General features: G+C 40.9%; 1 protein-coding gene across 8 annotated transcripts in view; it reads left to right on the forward strand.

The window, feature by feature from the left end:
- Positions 1-23756, forward strand: part of BABAM2 (BRISC and BRCA1 A complex member 2) — a 224658-nt gene that overhangs the window by 37477 nt on the left and 163425 nt on the right. For all 8 annotated transcript variants that reach the window (XR_008318845.1, XM_053305982.1, XM_053305967.1 and 5 more), the window contains exons 5-6: positions 10934-11128; positions 14360-14434. Coding sequence is in view for 7 of the 8 variants with exons in the window: in XM_053305982.1 (XP_053161957.1) it covers positions 10934-11128; positions 14360-14434 (270 nt within the window). In the remaining variant the exon portion in view is untranslated. The remainder of the gene's footprint in view (positions 1-10933; positions 11129-14359; positions 14435-23756) is intronic.

Genomic DNA, 23756 nt, shown 5'->3' on the forward strand with positions numbered 1-23756 from the left:
ACTTTGACTATTAAAGAATTCAGTAATATTACAGATTTGGCGTTGTATCATACATTAGGGCAAAGCTAGATCTGCCACAGACCTGGCTTCCCAATAAGTCTACCTAAATGATAAGGTGTTTGTGTAAATACATTTGCCATTGCAATTTTCACACAGCACATTCTTAGGCATACACTTAAACTGTCCTAAGCATAGAGCTGAAAATGTAATATATGCACAAAACCTGAGGTTTCCTGTGTGCTGGGCACAGTGAAAATTAATGAAGGTAAGTGTATAGAGCTGGAAAGGTTATTGAATATGTAGAAACTTTAAAGATGATTAAGTTGCATTGTTAACTTTGGATGTGTAGCATTGGTAGATGTCATAAGACTGCTCCAGAATAAAATGTATAAATAGAGCTTTAATAGTATATCACTGTAAATTAGTCAAATCTCTTGTTACTTGCATATTGAACTTGTGTCATGCTTGTGATTAATCAGTGAAGAAAGCTCTGCATAAATGTAAGTTTATTAGCTGCTCTCAAGGGTTTTGTGTCTTGTGTTTCCTGACATTTTATTTTCCTTGACAATTATTACACTTAATTCCCTCCCACCTCCCTCCAAAATATGAAAAAGTGCACTAAATGAAGATCTTGCTGTTTTCTGTAGTGCAGCCAGGAAAAACAGTAGCAAGCTGTCTCCTTCAAAGTCACGTTTTTGGAAGATATTCCGGCAACCTGGATGCTTAAGCACATTCTTAAGAAAAACAAGTTCAATTAATTAAAAACTATTTGCTTATTTTCATATTGATAGGACAGAATTGCATCTTATGCAGATCTCTAGGTGTTAGAAATGGGTCATCCCACATGCATGGAGGAGGTGTCTGTAGACTTGCCAGATACATAGGAATTGTCCTGACAGTTCAGATTTAGGCTACTTAGTCAACTGTTAAAAGTCTGTGAGTCAAAGCTGACTATTGGGATTGGTGGCCAAGTGGCCACCAGGCATGCTGAGATGACAGGCGGTAATTCCACTGATGTCACTTGCTGCAGGATTGCAACTATATGTGTCATTTGGCACAGTAGCATTACATCAATGATGAATAATGCTGCTACTTCCTTTTTAGAATGGAGTAGTGTTTTTGCCCTGATTTAAATTATAGTAATTGTTGCTAATTTACCAGTAATCCATATTTCTTTCTCGTTTTGAATTGCTTTAACAAGTGGGGATGGGGAAGTAGAGAGAGAATGTAATTCCTTCAGGTTTTTGCTAAAGCTTTTGGAGCTGAATGGCCTTGAAGTCAAAACAATGAAAGAGTGTACTAGTACAACTCCTCCCCCCCCGCGCCCCCAACTATAAAATTGATTATACAAACCTATTGACTTTTTTGTCTTGTATGTTTAGTTGTGGTCATGATGTCCAAACCAACCAATCTTGGTTTATTTTAACCAACTTGCTTGAGGGGGAAGAGATCTCTGAAACACATGTCTAACCTTGGGTTCAGATCTCAGTTTAAGGGTGTATATGAACCAGTCTGCAATGAACCAGGCCGGTTCAACCACGAATCAAACTACCCTCCAGGAGAGGCAGTTCGGTCTACAATTGAATTAGGCCGAGCCTGGTCCGTTGCGGACTGATTCTACCCAGTTCAACAGAGCTAGGCATGTAAATGGGAATCCTGTGAGGGGTTCACCTTCTTTTAAAAGATGCCCTCTCATCGCCTCTGCCACCCTTAGAAGCCTTTTAAAGGCTCGGGATTCCCCTTTTTCTTATAAAGGGGAATCCTCTCCGGGTTCCCCTTTACAAGTATAGCCCTTCGGATCGTTGAACCAGTTTGAGCCAGTTTGACTGAATGGACCAGATAGACAGTCTGTTCAACTGAATCAGTTCACAGACTGGCTATTCCATCCAAATTTGAACAAACCACAAAAACCAGTCCATACACACCCCATCTCATTTTATTTCAAACAAACCGATTAGAATACACTAAGATAATTTGGTTGGGATGTTGCAACCAATCTTGGTTTGTTTCTAATTACAGTCAGAAGTAGAACTCTGATTTATACATGGACAAATAATTTTACCATCGTTAACATCTGAATCAGCCCAGTAAAGACCTTGTACACCACATGCACTAGGTAATTATGCTTAGAGTTGCAAGCTAAATGATATTGGAACATGCTGGTATGATCCAGCCAAAGTTCACTACTTTATAAATCTCAGTGACTGCAGTGAGAGAGTGCAGTGTGTACTTAACACCATGTTATTTAAACACACGGAATAAAAAATAAACAAAAAACAAGGAATCTAAAAGTGCTAAACTTTGGCTTGTTCCTGTCACAATTTATATGTAGATTAAGGTGCAACAATTAAACTTGTATACCTAAGACAGTAAATATTTCTGTATATTTATGAAAAACCCTTATTTGTATAATCTCAGTTGAAACAGTTGTACTAGGGTGGTGCCTCCCGCCAACTCCAATATATGCAGGTTTGCAAAAAGAGAAGAGGGATGTCGTTGAGGACAGTGTTCCCTCTAACAGGGATTCCCAGATGCTCTTCACTACAACTCCCATCATCCCCAGCTGCAATGGCCTTTGGCTGGGGATTATGGGAGTTGTAGTCAACAACATTTAGGAATCGCTGTTGCAGGGAGCACTGGTTGGGGACATGACATGTTATTTCCATCCTTATAATTTTGTTTACATCTTAGGCATGTGTAATAAAAGAAAACCATACCGCTCACTGCCCCCAATACTAGAGGAAGAGAGAATAAGTCTATTCACATGACCCAGTGGGCGGGCAGGTGGAGGAAGGCTGTTCCAAACTTAGCTCTCCTCCCAGATGACTGTTCTACTCTTTGGGTACGTTATTGCACGCCAACACGATCCACGCTGCTGCTGGCAGCGCCGATCTCTGGAGGCCAGGGCAATGTGATTTCCTCTGCGAATCTCACAATACACTGCTCAAAAAGCACAGTGCATTGGGCGATTCCCCTATGAGATGGGTGCTCCGTCTCTTTGTCTCCTCGGGATGTGTACGGGCTTGCACCCTTAATTTTGGCTAGAAGCTGGGCTTCAGAGTAGGGTTAGGCTATGTGGGAGCCCCAGGATCGGAAGCGATCCCTGTGCTCCACACGAGCAGCCTAGCTCAGACTAGGCTGCTCACGAGAACAGCCATACTATCTGCTTAGGGTTGACTAGTCAAAGGTGTTTTTTTTTGCCTTAGTTTTTTGTTTTCAAAAATTGTACTGGTATAGGAAGCAGGTCATAGGAAGCTGCCATATACTGAGTCAGACCATTGGTCCATCTAACTCAGTTTTGTCTTCACAGACTGGCAGTGACTTCTCCAAGGTTGCAGGCAGGGATCTCTCTCTGCCCTATCTTGGAGAAGCCGGGGAAGGAACTTGGAACCTTCTGTTCTTCCCAGAGCGGCTCCATCCCGAGGGGAATATCTTGCAGTGTTCACACTTCAAGTCTCCCATTCATATGCAACCAGGATGGACCCTGCTTAGCTAAGGGGACAGGTCATGCTTGCTACCAGAAGACCAGCTCTCCTCTCCTCAGGTCGTGTGCGGATACACCGGGATGACATTGACTTTCCCTTCAAATCTCCTTGCACTTCATGAAATGTCACTTCAAAAAGTCATCTGGTCTTCAGGAAGATTCTGACTTTGGTCTGCTAAAGAGAGAGACATCTAGTTGCAATTCCAGTTCATCTTACAGTTATAAAATTTAATTTTAAACTGTGATAAATATGTATAGCAAGTAGTGCTATTGAAATGTGTGTGAATTCCAACTGAATTTCCTGGCTGCTTAAAAAAGAAAGGGCTGGTCAGGAACAACTAGCTAAAATTCTGTCCAGGTTGTATGAACATACTGATCAGTGGAGAGAGAGAGAGAGAGAGATGCGTGCATGCACGCACCCACCCATACAGATAGTAGCTTACATTCTTCCTGGAGTCTTATTCACTTACGAAGGTAGTCCTCTGTAGGAAGCGTCTGCCAGTATGTGTTGCCAGACCTCTGGTGCTGCACAACCGGCGATATCCCCCCTGCCCTTCTCGGAGCTATGTTGACATTCCTCTAGCACTGATGTTTCCTCAATCAGATGGACTAATGACATTGGCGCAGTCATTTCTTAGCCTCGAGTCTTAAATATTTGTTCCTGCTGCAGAACAGGAGTATAAGTGGAATAGTACAAGTACTTGTTGATATACCTAAAAGAGTTGTTTAAAAATATAATGTCTTTGAGGCTGTGTGCAGAATGCTAGGTACACATGTTTTTGATTGAATCCACTCTCATTTCCTACCAGAGAATCTGCTCTCAGAACACCTCAGAAACAACAAAACCCAGTGCCCCATGGGCTTGTGGGTTTGGGGATGGTTGGCACCCTATGTGCACTACACCACCACTCACTCTGAGCCACCCTTGTGCCCCCCAAGTGGAGTTAGGGGGCTGCTTAAATCCCCATTATTCCCTATGGGGGAAAAGCTTAAAGATGTTCAAAATTCAGAAATTATTTAAAAATCACCCCTTTCACCAATTTCTTTGAAATCTGGATGGTAGCAGGCACCCATTAGGGTACTACCACCTCACCCACTCTTCTGCCCCTGAAACCCCTTTTCTGCCCTGAATCTGCCCCAAACACATGCCAACTTCAAAAATTCTTTTAAAATCACCCCTTTGCCCAATTCCTTTGATATCTGGGTGGTAGCTTCCTTGCACTCATTGGGCACTACCACCCACCACAACCGGCTCTGGGCCACCCTGTTTCCCCCCCTCCGGGGAGTTATAACTAAGGCTGCTGAAATCCCCATAGATGCATAAACTTCAAATAATCTTTAAAAATCACCCCTTTGCCCAATTTCTTTGAAATTTGGGTGGTAGCTTCCACCCATTGGGCACTACCACCAACCCACTTTTTGTTTTGTCTACAAATCACCCGAATTGGCCAGATTCAGATACAAATCATTTCGTACCTGAATCATTTTGCACATCAGTACACACCAAGGCTTTATTGCCTCCTGAATATTGAGAGACTCTCCAGAGTGAAATTTGACATGACTAGAAGGGATCCATACAGAAGATAACATCTGATAACATGCCCCCTCCGCATATGTCTGTGCAAGTATTTTCTGCTTATTAAAATATTTCTTTGGATCTGCACAACAATATAGCTTGGGCAATATGGTGATTGCATCCCCCCACCCCTGGTCCTAGATTTGCAAGAGTTCACTGAAACAAGTTTCTCTGCTTTGTGTAGTGTTTATTCCTTAACTTTATTTCATATTTGGTCACAAGCTTCCAATTGTTAAGCTGACAATTCTTAATGGCAATTTTAAAACAAAACCACTCTTTTTAAAAACCAAATCCAATTCACTAAGAAAAATACTGGGTTAAATAATTGATATAAATAATGTTTCCCATATTGTAATTCTTAATCTGTCTTGAATAAATATACACACTAATTGACTTCTGTAGAAAACATTAGTTTGAGACTGTATAGAACCTTCAGGAATGTAAACGAAGCCTTCATCATGCAGCCCAATTTGTATTGCAGAACTTTAGCTGCTTAGACAATGAGGACAATTAGGGAAATGAGACCATTGGGAAATTAATAGATCTTTTTGTGGCCTTTTCTATATTCAAGAACACTAAGAAGACTCTTTCTTGAAGATCAAGTGCTTAGAACTTTCCAGAAGCTAGGACTTGTAGTTACTGGGCAAAATCAACCTTCCTTCCTGAGATGGAAGGTAAATGTCCATGCTGTTTAGTTAGAAGAGTCATAAATGTTCAGAATTCTGGGAAAGATTGCAGAACTTGGGTTGCAGAACTTGGGTAACTATTTGGCATAAAAGAGGAATACAAAGTCATTTTCTTGGGCTTAGTGAGTGATACTTGTGTGCTATATAGGATGGCATCTCCTGGATCCCAGTGCCCAGAATTTGTCAGCCCTTGGGTCCAATAGGAAGCCATTTTAACATGTGATGCTGCTTTATACAGTGTCAGAAAGTCTGTCTAGTTCAGTATTATCTACATTGACTGCCAGTAGCTCTCGGGTTTCAGACTGATGTCTTTTGCAGCTGTACTTAGTCCCTGCTACCTGAACAAAGAGGCACCTTTTAAAAAGTGATTTTCTTTATTGAGGAGGGAGAGAGCAACTGGCCCTATCCAACCCCAGCACAGCATCCCTCCTGTGGCTGTTGCTGGTGTCAACCTTCAGGTTTGTTTTTCTTTTTTCTTCTTTAAAGATTATGAGCCCTTTGGGGACAGGGAGCCATCTTTATTTATTTATTTTTATTTCTCTGTGTAAACTGCTTCAGGAACTTCTGTTTTAAAGCGCTATATAAATATTCATTGTCATCATAGTAGTAGTAGTACTTGGGCTGAACCTGGGACTTGCTGCATACAAAGCATGTACCATATTTATCTGAATCGAAGACTAATTTTTTTCCAGCTTTTCCCCTGTTAAATATCAGGGGGTCATCTTAAATTCAGAGTCATCTTTCTTTAAGGTGAATACCGTGTGACCTGTGTTTAACCTCTATTTTTAAAGGGGATCATCTTAAATTCAGCGTTGTCTTCTATTTGGGTAAATACGATACTCAGTCCCTGAACTATGGCCTCTCCCTCTTCCATGTTTGTTCTTTTACATGGAAGAGCTGTCTTAACTTGGTGTTGAGGGATTGCAAATGTAGACTTTCAAACTTATGTATTAAGAACATATTTCAGTTTAAACTAGACTTCTTTTTAAAAAGACACTGGCTGACATCTGGACAAATGGCATGTATGGTAATGTGGGACTGCAGGAGTACGACTTAGGCTCACGCTACCCTAAGTAAAGTGTTTCCTCTGCTCCAGAGCACTTCTGGAGCATGGGCAGAGCGGGGATGTTCCATCAGTTTGTGCAACAGCATATGTGTAGAAGGACTGGGGAAGTTGAGCACAAATCTCAGTCCCATTCCCTCAGTCCTTTCATTAGTCTTTCATTAGTACATTAGTCTCTTCATTAGTACTTCATAAATACTACTTTAGTCAGGCTGTCAGCCACTTGCCATAACTAAAATGTCCAAAAAACTAAACGTGATTTTAATTAAAACAAACAAAAAACTGCACGTCTTTTTCAGCTATCTACCTTTGTGCTCTTACTGTAATCTGGTGGAGGGCTTTTGAAATCTGCTTATAAGGTGGCACTGGATAGTCTGCTTCATTTTTGTTTCTTTCCAAGTGACTCTTCTGTTATGGCTTCCTACGTTGAAGGGCGGAGGGACCCTCTCTGTGGCTTTGGAATGTAATAGTCCCTTTGTGAGATTCTCCCCTTCCACCGCCCGCCTAAAATTGGTGTGTTAGGTTGGAGAAGTAATTCAAAAACTTGTTTCTGATGCAGCTTCTAATGCCAATTCTTCAGCTTCTTGTTAGCAAGAAAACCATTCCATACTAAATCCGTGTGTGTGTGTGTGTGTGTGTGTGTGTGCACGCGCATGTATGTGTGTGCAATTGTTTCTCTGAGGGATTTTTTCCTCTGGCTTATTGGTGCTTGGGAAAAAGAAATCTCCAACTTTGCTGTAGGTCAGTTGTTTTGAAATATAGGTCATTTCCTTTGACACAATATTGGTGATCTACCACAATAGAAAAATATGAGGGAGAGGGAATTCCTGATTTAGGTGATGTCATCCGATACTGGCATATTACATTCATCAACTTTCTGGAAAGGCTCTTTGTCTAAAACCTTGTGAAAAGGAAATACAAGCTACGCAATGCATACTTGCTTGCTTTCTGACCTTGTGATACAAAATTTCTTTATTTCTACAGGACACATTGTATCTTAGACTACTTTATTAAATCAGATAAACATAATTGTTGCTATTGGCTTCAGATCAGCTGAACTCTATAAAGCCTTCGTAGATTCTTAGGCCTTGGTGTATTGCAGGCATCATAATCCTTCCAGCCCCTGGTCTATTGAGTATCTCCTGATATTCTTAAACTTTGTGTAAATGAAATTGTCGAAGTGTATATAGCTCCACTTGCTCATATTTGTTGCTTGTTACCCATACCGCTTCACTTTCTTTAACATACTTTCCTCATGAAAAGAAGCCTAATGAGATCACCTTGCTCTGTGTGTGTGTGTGTGTGTGTGTGTGTGTCCGTGTCCTAACAACTTTGCAATGCCTGAACAGATTTGGACCAAATTTGGTACAATTGTGTTGCCACATAGGGAAACCTCAACAGTGTATTTTGTGATGGTGTTCAAGATGGAGGATGCATGAACGTTTGAGGTAGCCTAACCAATTTGCACCAAACTTGGTATACATGTGTAGTGATATGTTGGGGATAGATCCCCTTGCGCAAGACCATCGTATCTCAAGGAGGAAAATTTAGTTTCTGTGTCAGGATCTCAGACATGAAATGTAGTGAAATGCATGTGCCAGTCCCTATGTAGAAGGCACAGGGCAGCCATCTTGCCTGAGAGTTAGTGGCTTGTATAAAGCATTCTCTCTCCCTCTCATCTCTCCTGAGCAACTTGTTTTGGTTAGTGATATAATTAGCTTCATTGCCTTATCAGTGTTTACTATGAGAACTTTGCTCATTCTACTGTCTCTCTGCAAATCTGTGTTTGCCATGCTTTGCTCATGTGTGTCTATTTGCCAGCAAGGGAAGCTTATTTGTAATCAACTATAAAAGGCAGCCCCTTTAGAGAGTGTTAATTAGATCTCACCAGTGGACTAGCATGCAGGTGCCTCATACTTGCTCTGAGAGCCACATCCCCTACTGCAGTGGGATCTCCAGTAGTGTGCGTTTTGAGGGATGTAAGCCTTTTGCCCCTTCTATCTTTCTCTGATTAAAATGACATTTATTCACCTTCCATTGTGTGCATGTCTCTTTGTCGTGGACCCAAGAAAAGAACCGTGTCTGCTGGCACAACATGTTAAGATTATAGAGAACATTAAACCTTGATATCCCATAAAAGAATTCCAAAATCCATTTCAAGATGGCAACGCTGTGTGTGTTCCTCCCCTAACAACTTTGCAATGCTGGGACCCGTTTGGATCAATTTTAGTAGAGATGTAGTGTCCCATGGGGTATTTCAACAGCATGTTTTATAATGTCATTATTTCATTGCCATCCTTCACCTATGCATGGTGCACCCTGTTCTTACTTAAGAGGCTCTGGTGACTACTCTTTTACTGTACCATGCACATTGCATTTGTTGTTTAACAACAAAAAGTGCATTAATTTGAAGTGAAAGGAAACCAGAACTTCTTGTTTCTCTTGAATGTTTCCCATGTATTCCTCCTCCCTGCTGAGACTTAGAATATAAATCCTCTCAAGTGAGGACCTGTCTTTCTATCACTCTGCCAAATACATGGCAGTATATTCATAATGTTTTCCTTTTCTGTAGATTAAAATCTAGAGTACATGTTCTTAATGATGCAGAAGTCACTCCAAGTTGCACTATGTTGACAGTCCTCTAGAACTATTTCCCCCATATTCAACCTTAAGCCCTTTTCATCATTGAAGGATTTCTTATGTAAATGCTTAGATTGTATTTTTAAAAGTAGTCCTATGAAGTAGATGTGTATTGTGTAGGTGCTTTAGAATTGTTTGGGAAACTTGGGATCAGTGACTCACTAATATTAATTGCTGACTTGTCTGACTTCTGAATGTCTATCTTTCTGCCATTGTAAGTTAGTGGAAAGAGTCACCATGGGGTGCAATTTTTACATGGAAAAACTGTCTTAGCTCATGGCAGCAGCTCTAATTCCATTGAGAACAAGTTGTTGGAACACACTTTTACTATGTAGAGAGCAGACTTTGATGCTTTTTAAATGTCACTTCAGTTGTTGAATTACAATCTCTTTTGCTTTCCACTTCCCCCTTAAACAAGATGGGGTGGGGTTGAGCTGGTATTAAAACTTGGAACAAAATTGCACCCTAAATATGTCTACCAGATTTTATCCTGAAATCTGAATGTTCAGTGGACTTATGTTCAATGGAGTTTATTCATAATAAACAGACTTGTACAGAAATTGGTTTTGATTGAAATGACAAAGAAGCAGGTTTAAACATTAGGAGAAATTTCCAAACTCTTAGAGCTGTTCAACACTGGAACAGTTTGCCTTGCACAGTGGCGGGTTCTCCTTCGTTGGAGGTTTTCAAACAGAAGCTGTGGGTGACCACCTGTCCAGGATACTACAGCAGATTCCTATACTGAGCAGGGGATTGGACTAGAAGACTTCCAAGATCCCTTCCACCTTGACAGTTCCATGAATCGATAGCCCTATTCAGTCATTATGCTGTACATGTGTACAATGAGGGTATACAACAAGTACAGTTATTAACACATGTTGAACACAGGTATAGTAGTTAGGGATGTGCACGGAACTGTTCAGTGCTCCATTCCAGTTACATCAACTGGTGTTGGAGCCGGTTCAGAGGGTGGGGGTGGGGAGTTTCCTTTTAAAGGGCAGGGGAGGCACTGCCTACCCGCCAGCCCCCACCCCGCCACTTTCCCCCACCCTGCTACTTTCCCCCACCCAACACTCTTGCAAAAAGTGGTGCATCCTCCAGAAAGTGGATGCTCTAGGCACCCAACTCTGCGTGTTTGGTTTGCAAGCGGCCCAGGCACACACATGACACCGGTGCCGGGTTTAAGGGTGCACTCATGCCCTTAACTCTAGCTAAAAACGGGGGTTAAAAGTAGGGTTAGGCGGGGTGGCAGTGCTGGGATCTGTGTGGATCCTGGTACTGCATGAGAGCAGCCTAATCCAGGCTGGGCTGCCCCAGCCTGGGTTAGACCGCTCGTGTGAATAGCCTTATTGTCTGAATAGGGCTTATGATTCCATTTCAATGACATTCTGTTTAACTAAAGGCCTCGCTTTGCTTGACTAGTGAAAACAGCAACTACGTTATTCCTCTCTTAGTAACTTGGTGCCTGTCTCTTCATTGCACAGAACTTAGCCTCATGGAATCCTTCAAACCCTGAATGCCTCCTGCTTGTTGTGAAAGAACTTGTGCAGCAGTATCACCAGTTCCAATGCAGCAGATTACGTGAGAGCTCTCGCCTCATGTTTGAATATCAAACGTTACTTGAAGATCCCCAGTATGGAGAAAACATGGAAATATATGCTGGCAAAAAGAACAACTGGGTAAGCTATTTTAAGTGTATTGACAAAATATTTCTGCTAGAAATTCCTTCACCATAGTAAGTGTAGCCATTGCTTTGGAGAAGTTATTTACATTAGGTGTGTCTTTTACAACAAAAGAGGTGTCCTCAGTTTACCTTCTTTGTGCTCCACTCCCTCTTCTCTTCAGCACTCCTGTTAGATTACCTGACTTGAACCTGATTTCCAGGCAAGCAGTGGTTGCATTGTAGAGTCAAAGGTCATAGCATGCTTACAATACCATATGACACAGGCTGAACATACAAAGAAAAAGAGAAAACATCAGTTTCCATTATATTGTGGCGTAAACTTAAATTTTGCTATCTGATCTACCCCCTTGGTAACTGAGCAAAGAGGAACCTTTTAAAAGTGATGATTATCTTTATTTAGCAGGAGGAGAGCAACTGGCCCTTTCCATCCCCCCAGCACATAATCCCTTTAGTGGCTGTTGCTGGTGTCTAGCTTACATTTCTTTCTCCTTCTTCTTGTGAGCCCTTTGGGGACAAGGAGCCATTTTATTTATTTATATCTATGTAAACTGCTTTGGGAACTTCTGTTGAAAACAGTATATAAATATTTGTGTAACAACAAATATTTATATACTGCTTTTCAACAAAAGTTTCCAAAGCAGTTTACACAGAGAAATAATAAAGAAATAAGATGGATCCCTGTCCCCAAAGGACTCACAATCTAAATATGGATCCCAGATATTCTAATACTTAACGGTAGCGTAGTAGTTGTTAACTGGACACCCTTTGGGCAAATCCAGCTGATGAGAAATGCAGACTCTCCCCTCTGTTGCCAGCCTAGGTGCAAATGAAATGTGGAGAAAGTAGAAGTACACATTAGGAAGCAGAGCTGAGGAGCTTGCTCCTTTCTCCGTCCCTTTTGCTAATTGGGTTATAGGGTACATAGTAGCTTTGGATCACACTACTAGTTCGTCAGACAAGTTTTGTACCTTCCTCTGTATGTTAATATCAAAGGTATCTAAGCTTTGCTGACTCTTTGATATGCAGAAGTGAGCTGAGAAGATGATTAATTTTATTTGGTCCTAAGCTAAAGATTATGAAACATTTTATTAAAAAGATTTTTAAGAGTTAGGATGTTGAGTTCTTTTGGAAAATTAGAGGGCTATATTGAAAGGTCGGCCATGCTTCCGCCCCCACCCCACCCCACCCACCCCAAGCTTCTTAGTTCCTCTAGTAATTTAAAAGTGACAAGGAAAGTGTCTTTCAAGTGGGATAGGGACAGGATTCCTCCAAACATTGTAGAAGTTTCTTCTTTGTAAGTTTGTGGGATAATAACTCTGAAACTGCTTATTAATGTTTACATGAGAATGCTAACAGAAAAAAGGAACTTGCCTTTTGTTTGGCCTTAACTGTGAATTTGTTTGCTTCATTGAGCAATCTTCCTTCAGGGGTTCCCTACTCAATTACTTTCATATTGCCTAATATTCCTCTTTGCTTGTTTAGGATACAACACTGAGCAGCATCCAGACTAGGTTAGTTATGATGCAGGCTCACTTAAATTAATGGGACTTAAAATGGATCACGACTACAGTATTTTCTCTCTTTGATTTCAGTGGTGCTTAATCACAACTACCTGGTCTGGATGCTACCCATTGTCTCTCACTGACCCTTTGATTTGGGCTAAGGAGAAGTAGGCTACAGAGTTTGAAGTACTAGGTTAGAGTTTTCTACAGCTTTTCCAGAGGAACATAAAGAATTGTTTTGCCCGATGGGACCAAAGATAAACTGGTTTATCAGTCTTACTCCATTTGTAGTCTGATGGGTGCTCATGGAAAACTCACACGAAGAATGTGATGCAGCTAGCCTTAGTTGGTCATTAGAGAAATATTGGCTGACAACTAGATATCTATCTAGAGATATTTTATATCTGCTGATATATAAAATAAATAAATAAATTAGTGTTGTGCTGGTGCAACAAGAAAAGTTGCATGCACTTAGGCTTTCCAGGCTTTTAATTAAAATTGATTTTAAACTGTTTAATAGTTTTTATCCAGTGAAATTATTTTAATTGTTTCACTCTGTGAATTATTTTCCATTGTTTTTATCCAGTGAAAGTGTGTTAATTGTTTTTATATTGTAATTTGGATTGTGTACACCGTTTAGAGATGTATATATCTGGTGGTATATAAATATGATAGATAGATAGATAATAAAAATAAAATGTTACTGTACTCTGCAATATTGTGCAACTATTAGAGGTTGCCCAATACCTTGTAGTAGTTAAACAACCTTGTATTTGTCCTCTGGGACACATTCAAGGTTGTGCAATCTGTTTTCCAATTTGCAGCATCTTCAGCTAGCATAAGAACTAATCTGGAAAAGGTGGTTTTCCTTTTCTTTGTACAGTGTCCTTGCTCTTCATCCTTGCACAATAGCTTTGCACGAGGATAAGACTAGGCTGGCTGTAGACCAATGCTTCTGAAGGTCCATTTTTAGTTCTTATAGTGACTGGTAGACCTGTTCCCTATTGATTTGTTCACACTGTCTTAAAAATCATCTCGGTACATGGTCAGCAGTATATCTTCTAGTAAAGCGTATTAATATAGTAAATAGCTACATAAGAGTAGTAATGTATATTGTTGTACTACTAGTATACTAAGTATACTTTGGGTTCACACTGTACCTTCTCCACCTAATCTTATACACTGGGATAATTGCATGGAGAAACCAGCTGGCAAAACTTACTGTGAAGTGGCACTAAGTGATAGAAATGTAAACAGTTTATTGAGCAACTAGATGGTATCGTGCTTTATATTTTTCCCTGTGTTTGACTGTTCAAGAAGATCCAGAATAATTTACCAAAAAAGGCAAAAGCAACAAATCAATTTAGCCTTTCAGTGTAAAAAGAGTTCACAAATAATGATCCGTATAATGTGGAGGATCTAGCATCATCTGATCCAGGGCTGCACAACTTTGGCCCTCCTGCATATGCTGGTCTACAGCTCCTGTCATCCCTGACTATTGGTCACTGTGGCTGGGGATGCTGAGAGTTGTAGATCAGCAACAGCTGGAGGACTGACATTGTGCAGCCCTGATTTAAATTATAAATATCTGATTTAACTCATGACTTGAGTGGCATTGTGTCCTGTTAAATAGTGAGCTTTGAGAGGTCCAGGTTATAATCCTATTTTTTAATGCTGCACAGTGATATTGCTGTAGCTCTCATTATATTTTTATTTTGTAACAGACTGGTGAATTTTCAGCTCGTTTCCTTTTGAAATTGCCAGTGGACTTCAGCAACATCCCCACTTATCTTCTCAAGGTAAATTAAATTACTATATTGATAGTTAATTTATTCTGTGACATCTGAATGTATAAGATGTCTATTATTTTCCTAGGAGTAAAACACAGAAACATTTCTAAAAGATAAAAGTTCCTTTAAAAATATTTGGTTGGGTTTTGTGTGAGGAAAACTGCTGCTAGACTTACTTTTGAATTCCAGTAATACTGATAATTTGAAAGGATTTTTACACAATGATTAGTAATTGCTTTCACTACCTGTTAAAATGATGTTCTATCCTCATCCCCATATAATATCTTCAGTCTTAGGATAATTTCTTTCATAAGAATGAGATGGATATAATACCAGTTGAATACACATCTCTACCACTTAAATTTACAAACATGCTTTCAGTAGTTTTCAGTATGACATTTAATATTCAGCGAGAGTTAAAATGAGAAGAGTCTGTCTAAGCATTTGAAATTTTGCCACTAAGTCAACAAGCCAACTGAGGAGGAGGTGAACATATAACTTTCCTATAGTTGCTATAGCTAAAGCGACTGAATTAAAGCCAAGGAAATGGTCTTTGCTCCCTTTAAAATTTATTCTTAACAAAGAAAAGGGAATAATTAGCAAACTTCTGCTTGGCCAACTATGCAGAGCTGTTGGGCTTTATATGTAGGACTGGGTTGAGTGGGAGGGCTCTCCACTATTTGCCAACATTAGCTGAAGCTCCTTTGTTGAGCATGCGGGACAGGGTCTTCTCAGTATTAGCCCCTAGGCTATGGTACTTGAGGTCTGCATGGCTCCCTCTTCCAATCTTTTGGAAGAGACCGAAGACTGCCCCTTTTATCCAGGCCAATGAGTAGTCATTTTTTTAGGTTGTAGCTGTGTTTGTTTTTATTTGAGAATGTTTTTCATATATGTTTTATGGTTGTTTGTGTTTAACTTCTTCACTGCTCTGGGATCATCTTAAGGATAGTATAAAAATAAGTGATTGTCAATATCTAATGGAAAAGGGGGAAATGAAGGAGAATTTATAAAATGTCCTCATCTCTCTGTAGGCTTGTGTTGTGTGTTGTAGTACTCTGAACAGAGGAAATGTAACTGGTGATTGAGAATTTAAGGTAAAGTGATGTGTTGTGAGGTTCTAAACTCAGATAGAACTTTCCATTTTGTAGTCCGTCACCTATTCCTAAACATTTTGATCAGTCTGCTTAGATACAGTAGGGCAGGGATGAGCTCTTGAAGATTCTTATGATCATTAGGAAGGTTCAATAGACTACTGATAGTCTACTTGTTTCTTTACAAAGAAAGGAGAGAAATATGGGAATTGAGGGTTTAACTGGCAAAATGTTATCTTGTGGAGCACATCCTGTAGTTTTCCAAGATTAGTTGAATCCCTGTGGTGCAAAATCAGCATTAATTTAGCTAGCTTAAATGAGGTTTAGAGGTTTCAATGAGTTTAGTCAATAGAATCTGAACGGTGGAAATAAGTGTTTTGTTGAAACCAGGGGTATAGCTATAATTGAGCGAAGGGGTTCAAAGAACCCAGGCCTCCAGCTCCACCCCTCCCTATTTTCTTCATTATCTTCCTCACTCTGGGGGGCCTCCAGAGAGAAGGGTGAACAGGGGCCCCCTCTCCCCTAGCTACGCCCCTGGTTGAAACACAAATTGGAAGTCATGCATGATAAGCTGTTGTCCAGGGGATATTTTGCGTAACTGAAGAGCAAAGAAATATCTTTAGGACAGGGGCTCTCAAACTTGGGTCCCGAGCTGGTGTTGGACTACAACTTGCATCATTCCCGGCCACGATAGAGGCCATTGTGACGGGATGATGGTAGTTTTAGTCCAACATCATCTGGGGACCCAAGTTTGAGAACTGCTTCTTTAGGACATAAAAGGAGGTTCTGTTGTTTTTTTTCTGGGTACATTGTGGTGTGACATTTCAAAAACATTTGATTATCTCCAGAATGAAGGGATTAAACCAGAAGTAGGCAGCATTGGCTCTCCAGCTGTTGTTGAACGACAACTTTCACCAGCCACAGTAAATTGTGACTAGGAATGATGAGAGTTCAGCAATGGCGGAAGAGCCAAGGTTGCCTACCTTTGCGTTATTAAATGTTTTAATAAAAATAAATAAATAAATCAGTAAATAAACCATATAATAGTTGGAGTGGCTGGGTGGGACCTCTTCAGCTTCCTGTGTATTGGTGTGTTGGAAATTTGATTGTGCTCTCATTATGTTCCTGTTTGAATCATGTGTGTGGGAGTGCATGTTTTGAGAATGAAAACTTGAGTTATAGTCTTACAAAGCTATGGTGCCAGGTTTGTTAGAATACAATGAATTGGCCTGAATACATTTTTCAGCAAGTACAGGCTACAGTTGCCATTGTTACCTTACCTTCTGTAGACATTAATTTAGGGATAGTTTCATGGTGGGAAAAGAACTTGCAGCAGACTTGTGGAAAGAGTTTTCACTGCACTGTAGGCTTAAAAAATTGTTAAGGTCCCGCATTTTAAGGTCTTTGGAAATTAAATACTTCCCCCCCCCTTCTATTTCTTCTGAATGCTATTTATAAAGTTAGAATGGCTATAATTGCTGAGAACTGATTGGAACCATGTAGTGTACATTCAACCCTAAAGAATATAGGCAACCTTATCAAATAAGTTATGCTTTTATGACTGTTGAAATGAATGCCCAGAAGTCCAATAAAATTTTAAGATATTTTTTCTGTCTGAAATTAAATACTTGATTTACTGTTTGATTTACTGTAACTATTAAATAACTGAGGCTTATAAATTGGGAATTTTAAGAGTCACCACTTTAATGTCTTACGACATTATTGCCAAAGAACAGTTTGCTTACCATTTCCTTTTGGGTTTGGTTTATGGCAAGTTGAAATCTGTATGTTGACGTTAGCTGGCTTGGATCAGCTCCTAAAACTCTCTGAGTCTTGTTTACTGTGGCATCGAACAACTCTTGACACAGGGAAGATGATGTGGCTTCTGAAATAGTGCATTTAAATAACATAACAGAAGAGCAGCCCTGCTGGCCGAGTCCCAAGGTCCATCCAGTCCAGCATCCTGTTTCACACAGTGGCCCCACCAGATGCTTCTGGGAAGCCCAGAGGCAAGAGATGAAAGCATGCCCTCTCTCCTGATGTTTTTCCCCCGCAGCTGGTATTTAGAGGCATCTTGCCTCTGAGGCTAGAGGTGGCCTATAGCCACCAGATTAGTAGCCATTGATAGACCTGTCCTCCATGAACTTGTCTAAGCCCTTTTTAAAGCCATCCAAGCTAGTGGCCATCACCACATCCCATGGTAGAGAATTCCAAAGATTAATTTTGTGCTGTGTGAAAAAGTACTTCCTTTTATTGTTTCTGCATTTCCTGGCCTTTAGTTTCATGGGATGACTCCTGGTTCTAGTGTTGTGAGAGAAGGAGAAAAAAATTCTCTCTGTCCAATCTATCTACTCCATGCATAATTTTATGTACCTCTTTCATGTCCTCCCCCCCACCCCCGTCATCACCTCTCTTCCAAACGAAAAAGCCCCACATGGCATAGCCTTGCCTCATAAGGAAGGTGCTCCAGGCCCCTTATCATCTTGGTTGACCTGTTCTGCACTTTTCCAGTTCTACAGTGTCCTTCTTAAGAACTGCATGCAGTACTCTAAATGTGGCTGCACCATAGATTTGTATAAGGGCATTATAATATTAGCATTTCCTCCCAATCCCCTTCTAAATGATCCCTAGCATGGAATTTGCCTTTTTCACAGCTGCTGTGCACTGAGTTGACACTTTCAACAAGTTGTCTACCACTACCCCAAAATCTCTCTCCTGGTCAGTCACTGAAAGCTCAGACCCCATCAGCGTATATTTGAAGGTGGGGTTTTTGTGCCCCAATATGCATCACTTTACACTTGCTTACATTGAACAGCATTTGCCATTTTGTCACTCACTCACTCAGTTTTGAAGCTCCTCACAATCGGCTTTGGATTTCACTACCCTAAATAGTTTAGTGTCATCTGCAGATTTGGCCACTTGGCTGCTTACCCCAACTTCTAGATCATTTATGAACAAGTTAAAGCTGATCCCAATATACAGGTGAAACTCGGAAAATTAGAATATTGTGCAAAAGTCCATTAATTTCAGTAATGCAAATTAAAAGGTGAAACTGATATGTGAGACAGACGCATTACATGAAAAGCGAGATAAGTCAAGCCTTAATTTGTTATAATTGTGATGATCATGTACAGCTCATGAAAACCCCAAATCCACAATCTCAGAAAATTAGAATATTACACGGAACCAAGAAGACAAGGATTGAAGAATAGAACAATATTGGACCTCTGAAAAGTATAAGCATGCATATGTATTCAGTACTTGGTTTGGGCTCCTTTTGCAGCAATTACTGCCTCAATGCGGCGTGGCATGGATGCTATCAGCCTGTGGCACTGATGAGGTATTATGGAAGACCAGGATGCTTCATTAGCGGCCTTCAGCAATTCTGCATTGTTTGGTCTCATGTCTCTCATCCTTCTCTTGGCAATGCCCCATAGATTCTCTATGGGGTCAGGTCAGGCAAGTTTGCTGGCCAATCAAGCACAGTACACTGTATACTTTTCAGAGGTCCAATATTGTTCTATTCTTCAATCCTTGTCTTCTTGGTTCCATGTAATATTCTAATTTTCTGAGATTGTGGATTTGGGGTTTTCATGAGCTGTACGCCATGATCATCACAATTATAACAAATTAAGGCTTGACTTATCTCGCTTTGCATGTAATGCGTCTGTCTCATATATCAGTTTCACCTTTTAATTTGCATTACTGAAATCAATGGACTTTTGCACGATATTCTAATTTTCCGAGTTTCACCTGTAGATCCTTAGGGGATCACATTTCCTACTTCCCTCGATTGTGAAAACTGTCCATTTATTCCTACCCTCTATTGTCTGTCCTTTAACCAGTTACCAATTCACACATGAACCTGTTGCCTTATCCCATGACTGCTAAGTTTACTCAAGAGCCTACGGTGGGGAAATTTGTCAAAAGCTTTTTGGAAGTTCAAGTATTCTATGTCAACCAGATCACCTTTATCCACATTCCTGTTTGAACTCTCAAAGAATTCCAAAGATTAGTGAGGCAAGACTTGCCCTTACAGAAGCCATGCTGGTTCTTGTTCAGCAAGGCCTGTTTATTCTATCTGTTTGTCCTATATGTTTCCATCAATTTACCCATCACAGAAGTTAAGCAAAATGGGCTGTAATTTCCTGGCTCCCCCCCCCGATCTCTTTTTGAAAATCAGAGTTACATTAGCTACTTTCTAGTATTCTGGTACAGAGCCGGAATGTAGGGACAAGTTACATAGGAGATCAGCAGTTTCATATTTGAGTTCCTTCAGAACTCTTGGGTAGATGCCAACTGGCCCAATTTTTAGTTTTTGAAATACAGTTTAGGACATCCTCTCTCGTCACCTCAAATTGGCCCAGTTCTTCACCTTCCAAGCCTGAGAAGCTCATATCCGGAGTGGGCATATTGCCAGTATCCTCTGTCGTGAAGACAGATGCAAAGAACTCATTCAGCCTCACGACAATCTCCTTATCCTCCTTAATAATCCCTTTCATGCCCTCATCATCTAATGGTCCAGCTGCTCCCTAGCAGGTTTTCTGCTTCTGAAACAAAGAGGTTTTAATCATTTCCCTTGACACTTCTAGCTATATGCTCCTCAAACCCTTTTTTGTATCCCTTATTGTCTCCTTGCATTTCTTTTGCAAAGGAAAGCTCCTATATCTAGAAAGGACAAAGCACCATGCATACACTGGAAGATGCTCCCCAGCATGTGGGCATAGCTGGGTGGGGGGAGTGCCAGGATGGCGGCAAGTGGATGAGGAGCAAGTACACACCTGCTTTCCTCCACTTTAAAGGGGCTGTGAAAACCCTCTAATTTAAAGGGAGGTGCCTGTGATTCGGACAGCCAAAAAGCATTTTGGCACATCCTTACTCGAAAGGTGCCTTTTCTTGCCCAGTTAACAGAGTTCTTTGCCCGGTTCTTGTCTGGTTAGTAGTTCTTTAGCTAAACCATCCTGGCAGTGAAAGAGTAACATACAGTGGGCATTCTCCAGACCTTCAGTAGAGTGAAATACCATGGTTGGCAGCACTTTCTGTGAACAGGAGAGCTGCACTGACACAGGGTGTCCTTGTGTGAGCAGAAGGGATCCCTCAAATATCTCTTATTCGGGCAGTGCTGCACAACTTCAGCCTGTCTGCAGATGCTGGACCCCAACTCCCATAAACTCTATTGGCCACTGACTGGGAATTATGGGAGCTATAGTGCAACATCTGCAGGAGGGCCAAAGTTGTATAGCCCTGAATTAGGGGAGAATAAAAACATATCCTGTCAGCCAGTTTCAGAAACAGATCTGACAAGATGGATGGATATTTATTAATATCCTACATGTTTTCTTCTTTGCTTTTTAATGGACTATTTGCAGGCAAAGCCCATTATCTAGGGTTTGGAATGTGTAAGGAAATATCATTTGAGAGGTTAGGCTTGTTTTTTTTTAGACCTCGTGTATGGCCTGTTCATTTGCATAAAATGTTTTGATCCAGATAAGAGGCAGAAAAAGGTGCTGCCATTAAGTAATAACCTGCAATTATTTTTATGGCCATTGCATTCTGGTCTCATAATTCAGTGTTTATATTGCTAATGTACAGAACTGGCACAAATTACAGGTTATGGCAAGATGGTAAATCTGATTCAAGTGATGCAATGTTGCGTGCTTGCAAACAATTCCACCCCTAAGATGGTTTATGAATATTTAGCACATTCATTTTGATGGTGGCCTAGTCCCGAGTCCAGCGTTCGACTGTACAGGGTGTTCAGTGATCACAAACAAGCAACTTGGGGTCAGGATGCAGTACTTCCTCCCCATCACTCTGTACCGATAAATAGGTCAGGGCAGTGTCTAAAAATGGCAAAGGCCATTAACTGAGGTTTGAAATGTGTTAAGGAAAACCTATTCTGAGATATTCAGTTTGTGCTTTAGATCTCATGTGGTGCCCATTTATTTGTATAAAATGCCTTGATTCAGAGGAGGAAAAGGTGCTATTTAGCACCTTCTTGTTCTCTAAAAATAAACATTTATTTGATTGTATCTTAAAAATACCAGAATATTTCTTCTTTATAGTGGGCATATCCAAATTCAGTACAGTCTGTAGACATACTCCCTGCTGCCCTAGTACAGATGCTCTCTGCTCCTTGCCTGAAGCCTTGCAGTGTGGTTGCAGGGAGAGAAGAAAGGAAGAATTATGGGAGAGCTCAGCTTCTATGAGCCAGGCATACGAAGCAGCACTGAGAATCCGGCCTCTCTTTAAGATTAACTTTAATTGATTTTTTAAAAGTAGTGTTCACACAAAACAGGAGGTAAATGAATTCATCATTCCTGTAATAACTGACACCAAAACTGGTGGTTAATGGGGATGGATGGATAGATTATTGTGGTCATAGAGCAGCTCAGAAAGAACGGATGAATTGATAGAGTTGGCAACATTTCTTTTGTATGTATAAAGCCATAAGTGCCCTGGCAGTCTGGGAGGATGGGCAGATTGCTGTCAACTTCCTCTGAGAGGTGTAGTTCTTCAGTATGCTGAAAGGGCTGCTTCTTCCCAAATGTCCTTAAGATTTCAAAATCTCTGCTTATGTAGATAAAGCTCTGGTTGGTGTGGAGATGCAATAGAAATGCATGTTCATTGAAGGTCAGAAAGAGATCACTGAGATAACAGTCCAATTGGCTTAGATTTGCAGAATTAGCAATAATAAAAATATCTCTTTTCTCCCAAGTTTATGCCTTCAAAACGTCCCCTGCAGTTGGAGCTTTAGTTTACAGGAGTGTGAAAAGCACGTGTACATCTTAACAAAGAGAAGAGGCGCCATAATGTTTTGTAGAACTTTTTTAATCACCTGGGATAGAACCACTGTCTAGCAGCTAGTGCTGCTTGCAGCTACACAAAGTGAGCTGGGTGCTGGGAGCAGCAGAGTCGAGCACAGCAAATGGTGCCACCTCCACTTTCTCCCGTCACTTCTGATTGGTTCTGCTTAGTCCAGTTCCAAAGTGGAGGCAGGAGGAGAGCAACTGCACTGTGCAGTGTCCTTCCACTTTCTGTTACTGGTATCTAACTTGTCTTACTTCTTAGATTTGTTATTCATCATCATCATCATCATCATCATCATGCTCATAAAGCTGAATTCTGAAGCCCACTGGCCAAGTCTGCAGAACTGCCTACTCATTGCTGTCTTCTGCTTTGCAGATACTAGTGGCCTTGGGACACTGGAACGTCTGTCAGCAGGAAGGAATCCAGACAGATGTTTAAAGGGGAAGTGTGGGGGGGGGGAGAAAAGAGTGTCTAAATTTTCATGGGTTTCCTTCCTTCTGTAGATGATATTTTATATGTTTCAGAAATAAACCTGTTTTCCCTCCACGGAGAATTGCAAGTGACAAAGTACTTGTGTAGAATTACTAGGCTAATACGTCAGTAGTGGATAGCAGTGTCACAGTGGACTGTGGAGTTGATCTGGCAATAAAATATTGCCAGCTGTTTTCTGAAAATATGCATCTATTTTGAAAATGCAGAGTATCCCATATGTATGTGGCATGTATAGGAGGAGATTGTTTCTTCTATCCCAGAGTTGGGAAAACAGCTAGAATGGCTGGCTACTTCTTTCTGGATATGGAGAAGAAGGAATTGGTTGAAAATGTTGAAGACTGTAGGAAATCATGGCTAGTGATTGTGATCACTTGATCACTTGTCTCTTGATCCAAGGGAGGCACTAGATGTCCTGAATCGGGGGCTGGAGGCCATGATGGGTTGGATGTGGGCTAATAAACTGAGACTGAATCCAGATAAGATGGAGGTAATGTTGGTCAGTAGGAGAGCCAATTGGGATGAGGAGATTTTACCAGTTCTGTGGGGCTGCCCATGAAAAATATTCAGAAACTGCAGCTAGTGCAAAATGCGGCAGCTAGGATTTTGTGTGGAGCTGCCCGCTGGGATCACATCACATACATTTTGAAAGTGCTGCACTTGCTATCAGTTTGTTTCCGGGTCTGATTCAAGGTGCTGGTTTTGACCTTTAAAGCCTTTAATGTTTGGGCCTGGGATACCCGAGGGACCGACGGCTCCCAAGGGTTGGTGCCCGCTTGACGAGGTCATCTGAGAGGGCTCTGCTCTGGGTGCCGACAATGAGGGAGGCTCGGTTGTCGTGCACGTGGGACAGGGCCTTCTCTGTTGCTGCCCCCAGACTCTGGAATGCTCTCCTGGTGGCTATTCGCTCCTCGGTTTTTAGAAAGCATTTGAAATCTTGA

Source organism: Hemicordylus capensis, chromosome 1, assembly GCF_027244095.1.
Source record: "Hemicordylus capensis ecotype Gifberg chromosome 1, rHemCap1.1.pri, whole genome shotgun sequence".
Lineage (NCBI taxonomy): Eukaryota > Metazoa > Chordata > Lepidosauria > Squamata > Cordylidae > Hemicordylus > Hemicordylus capensis.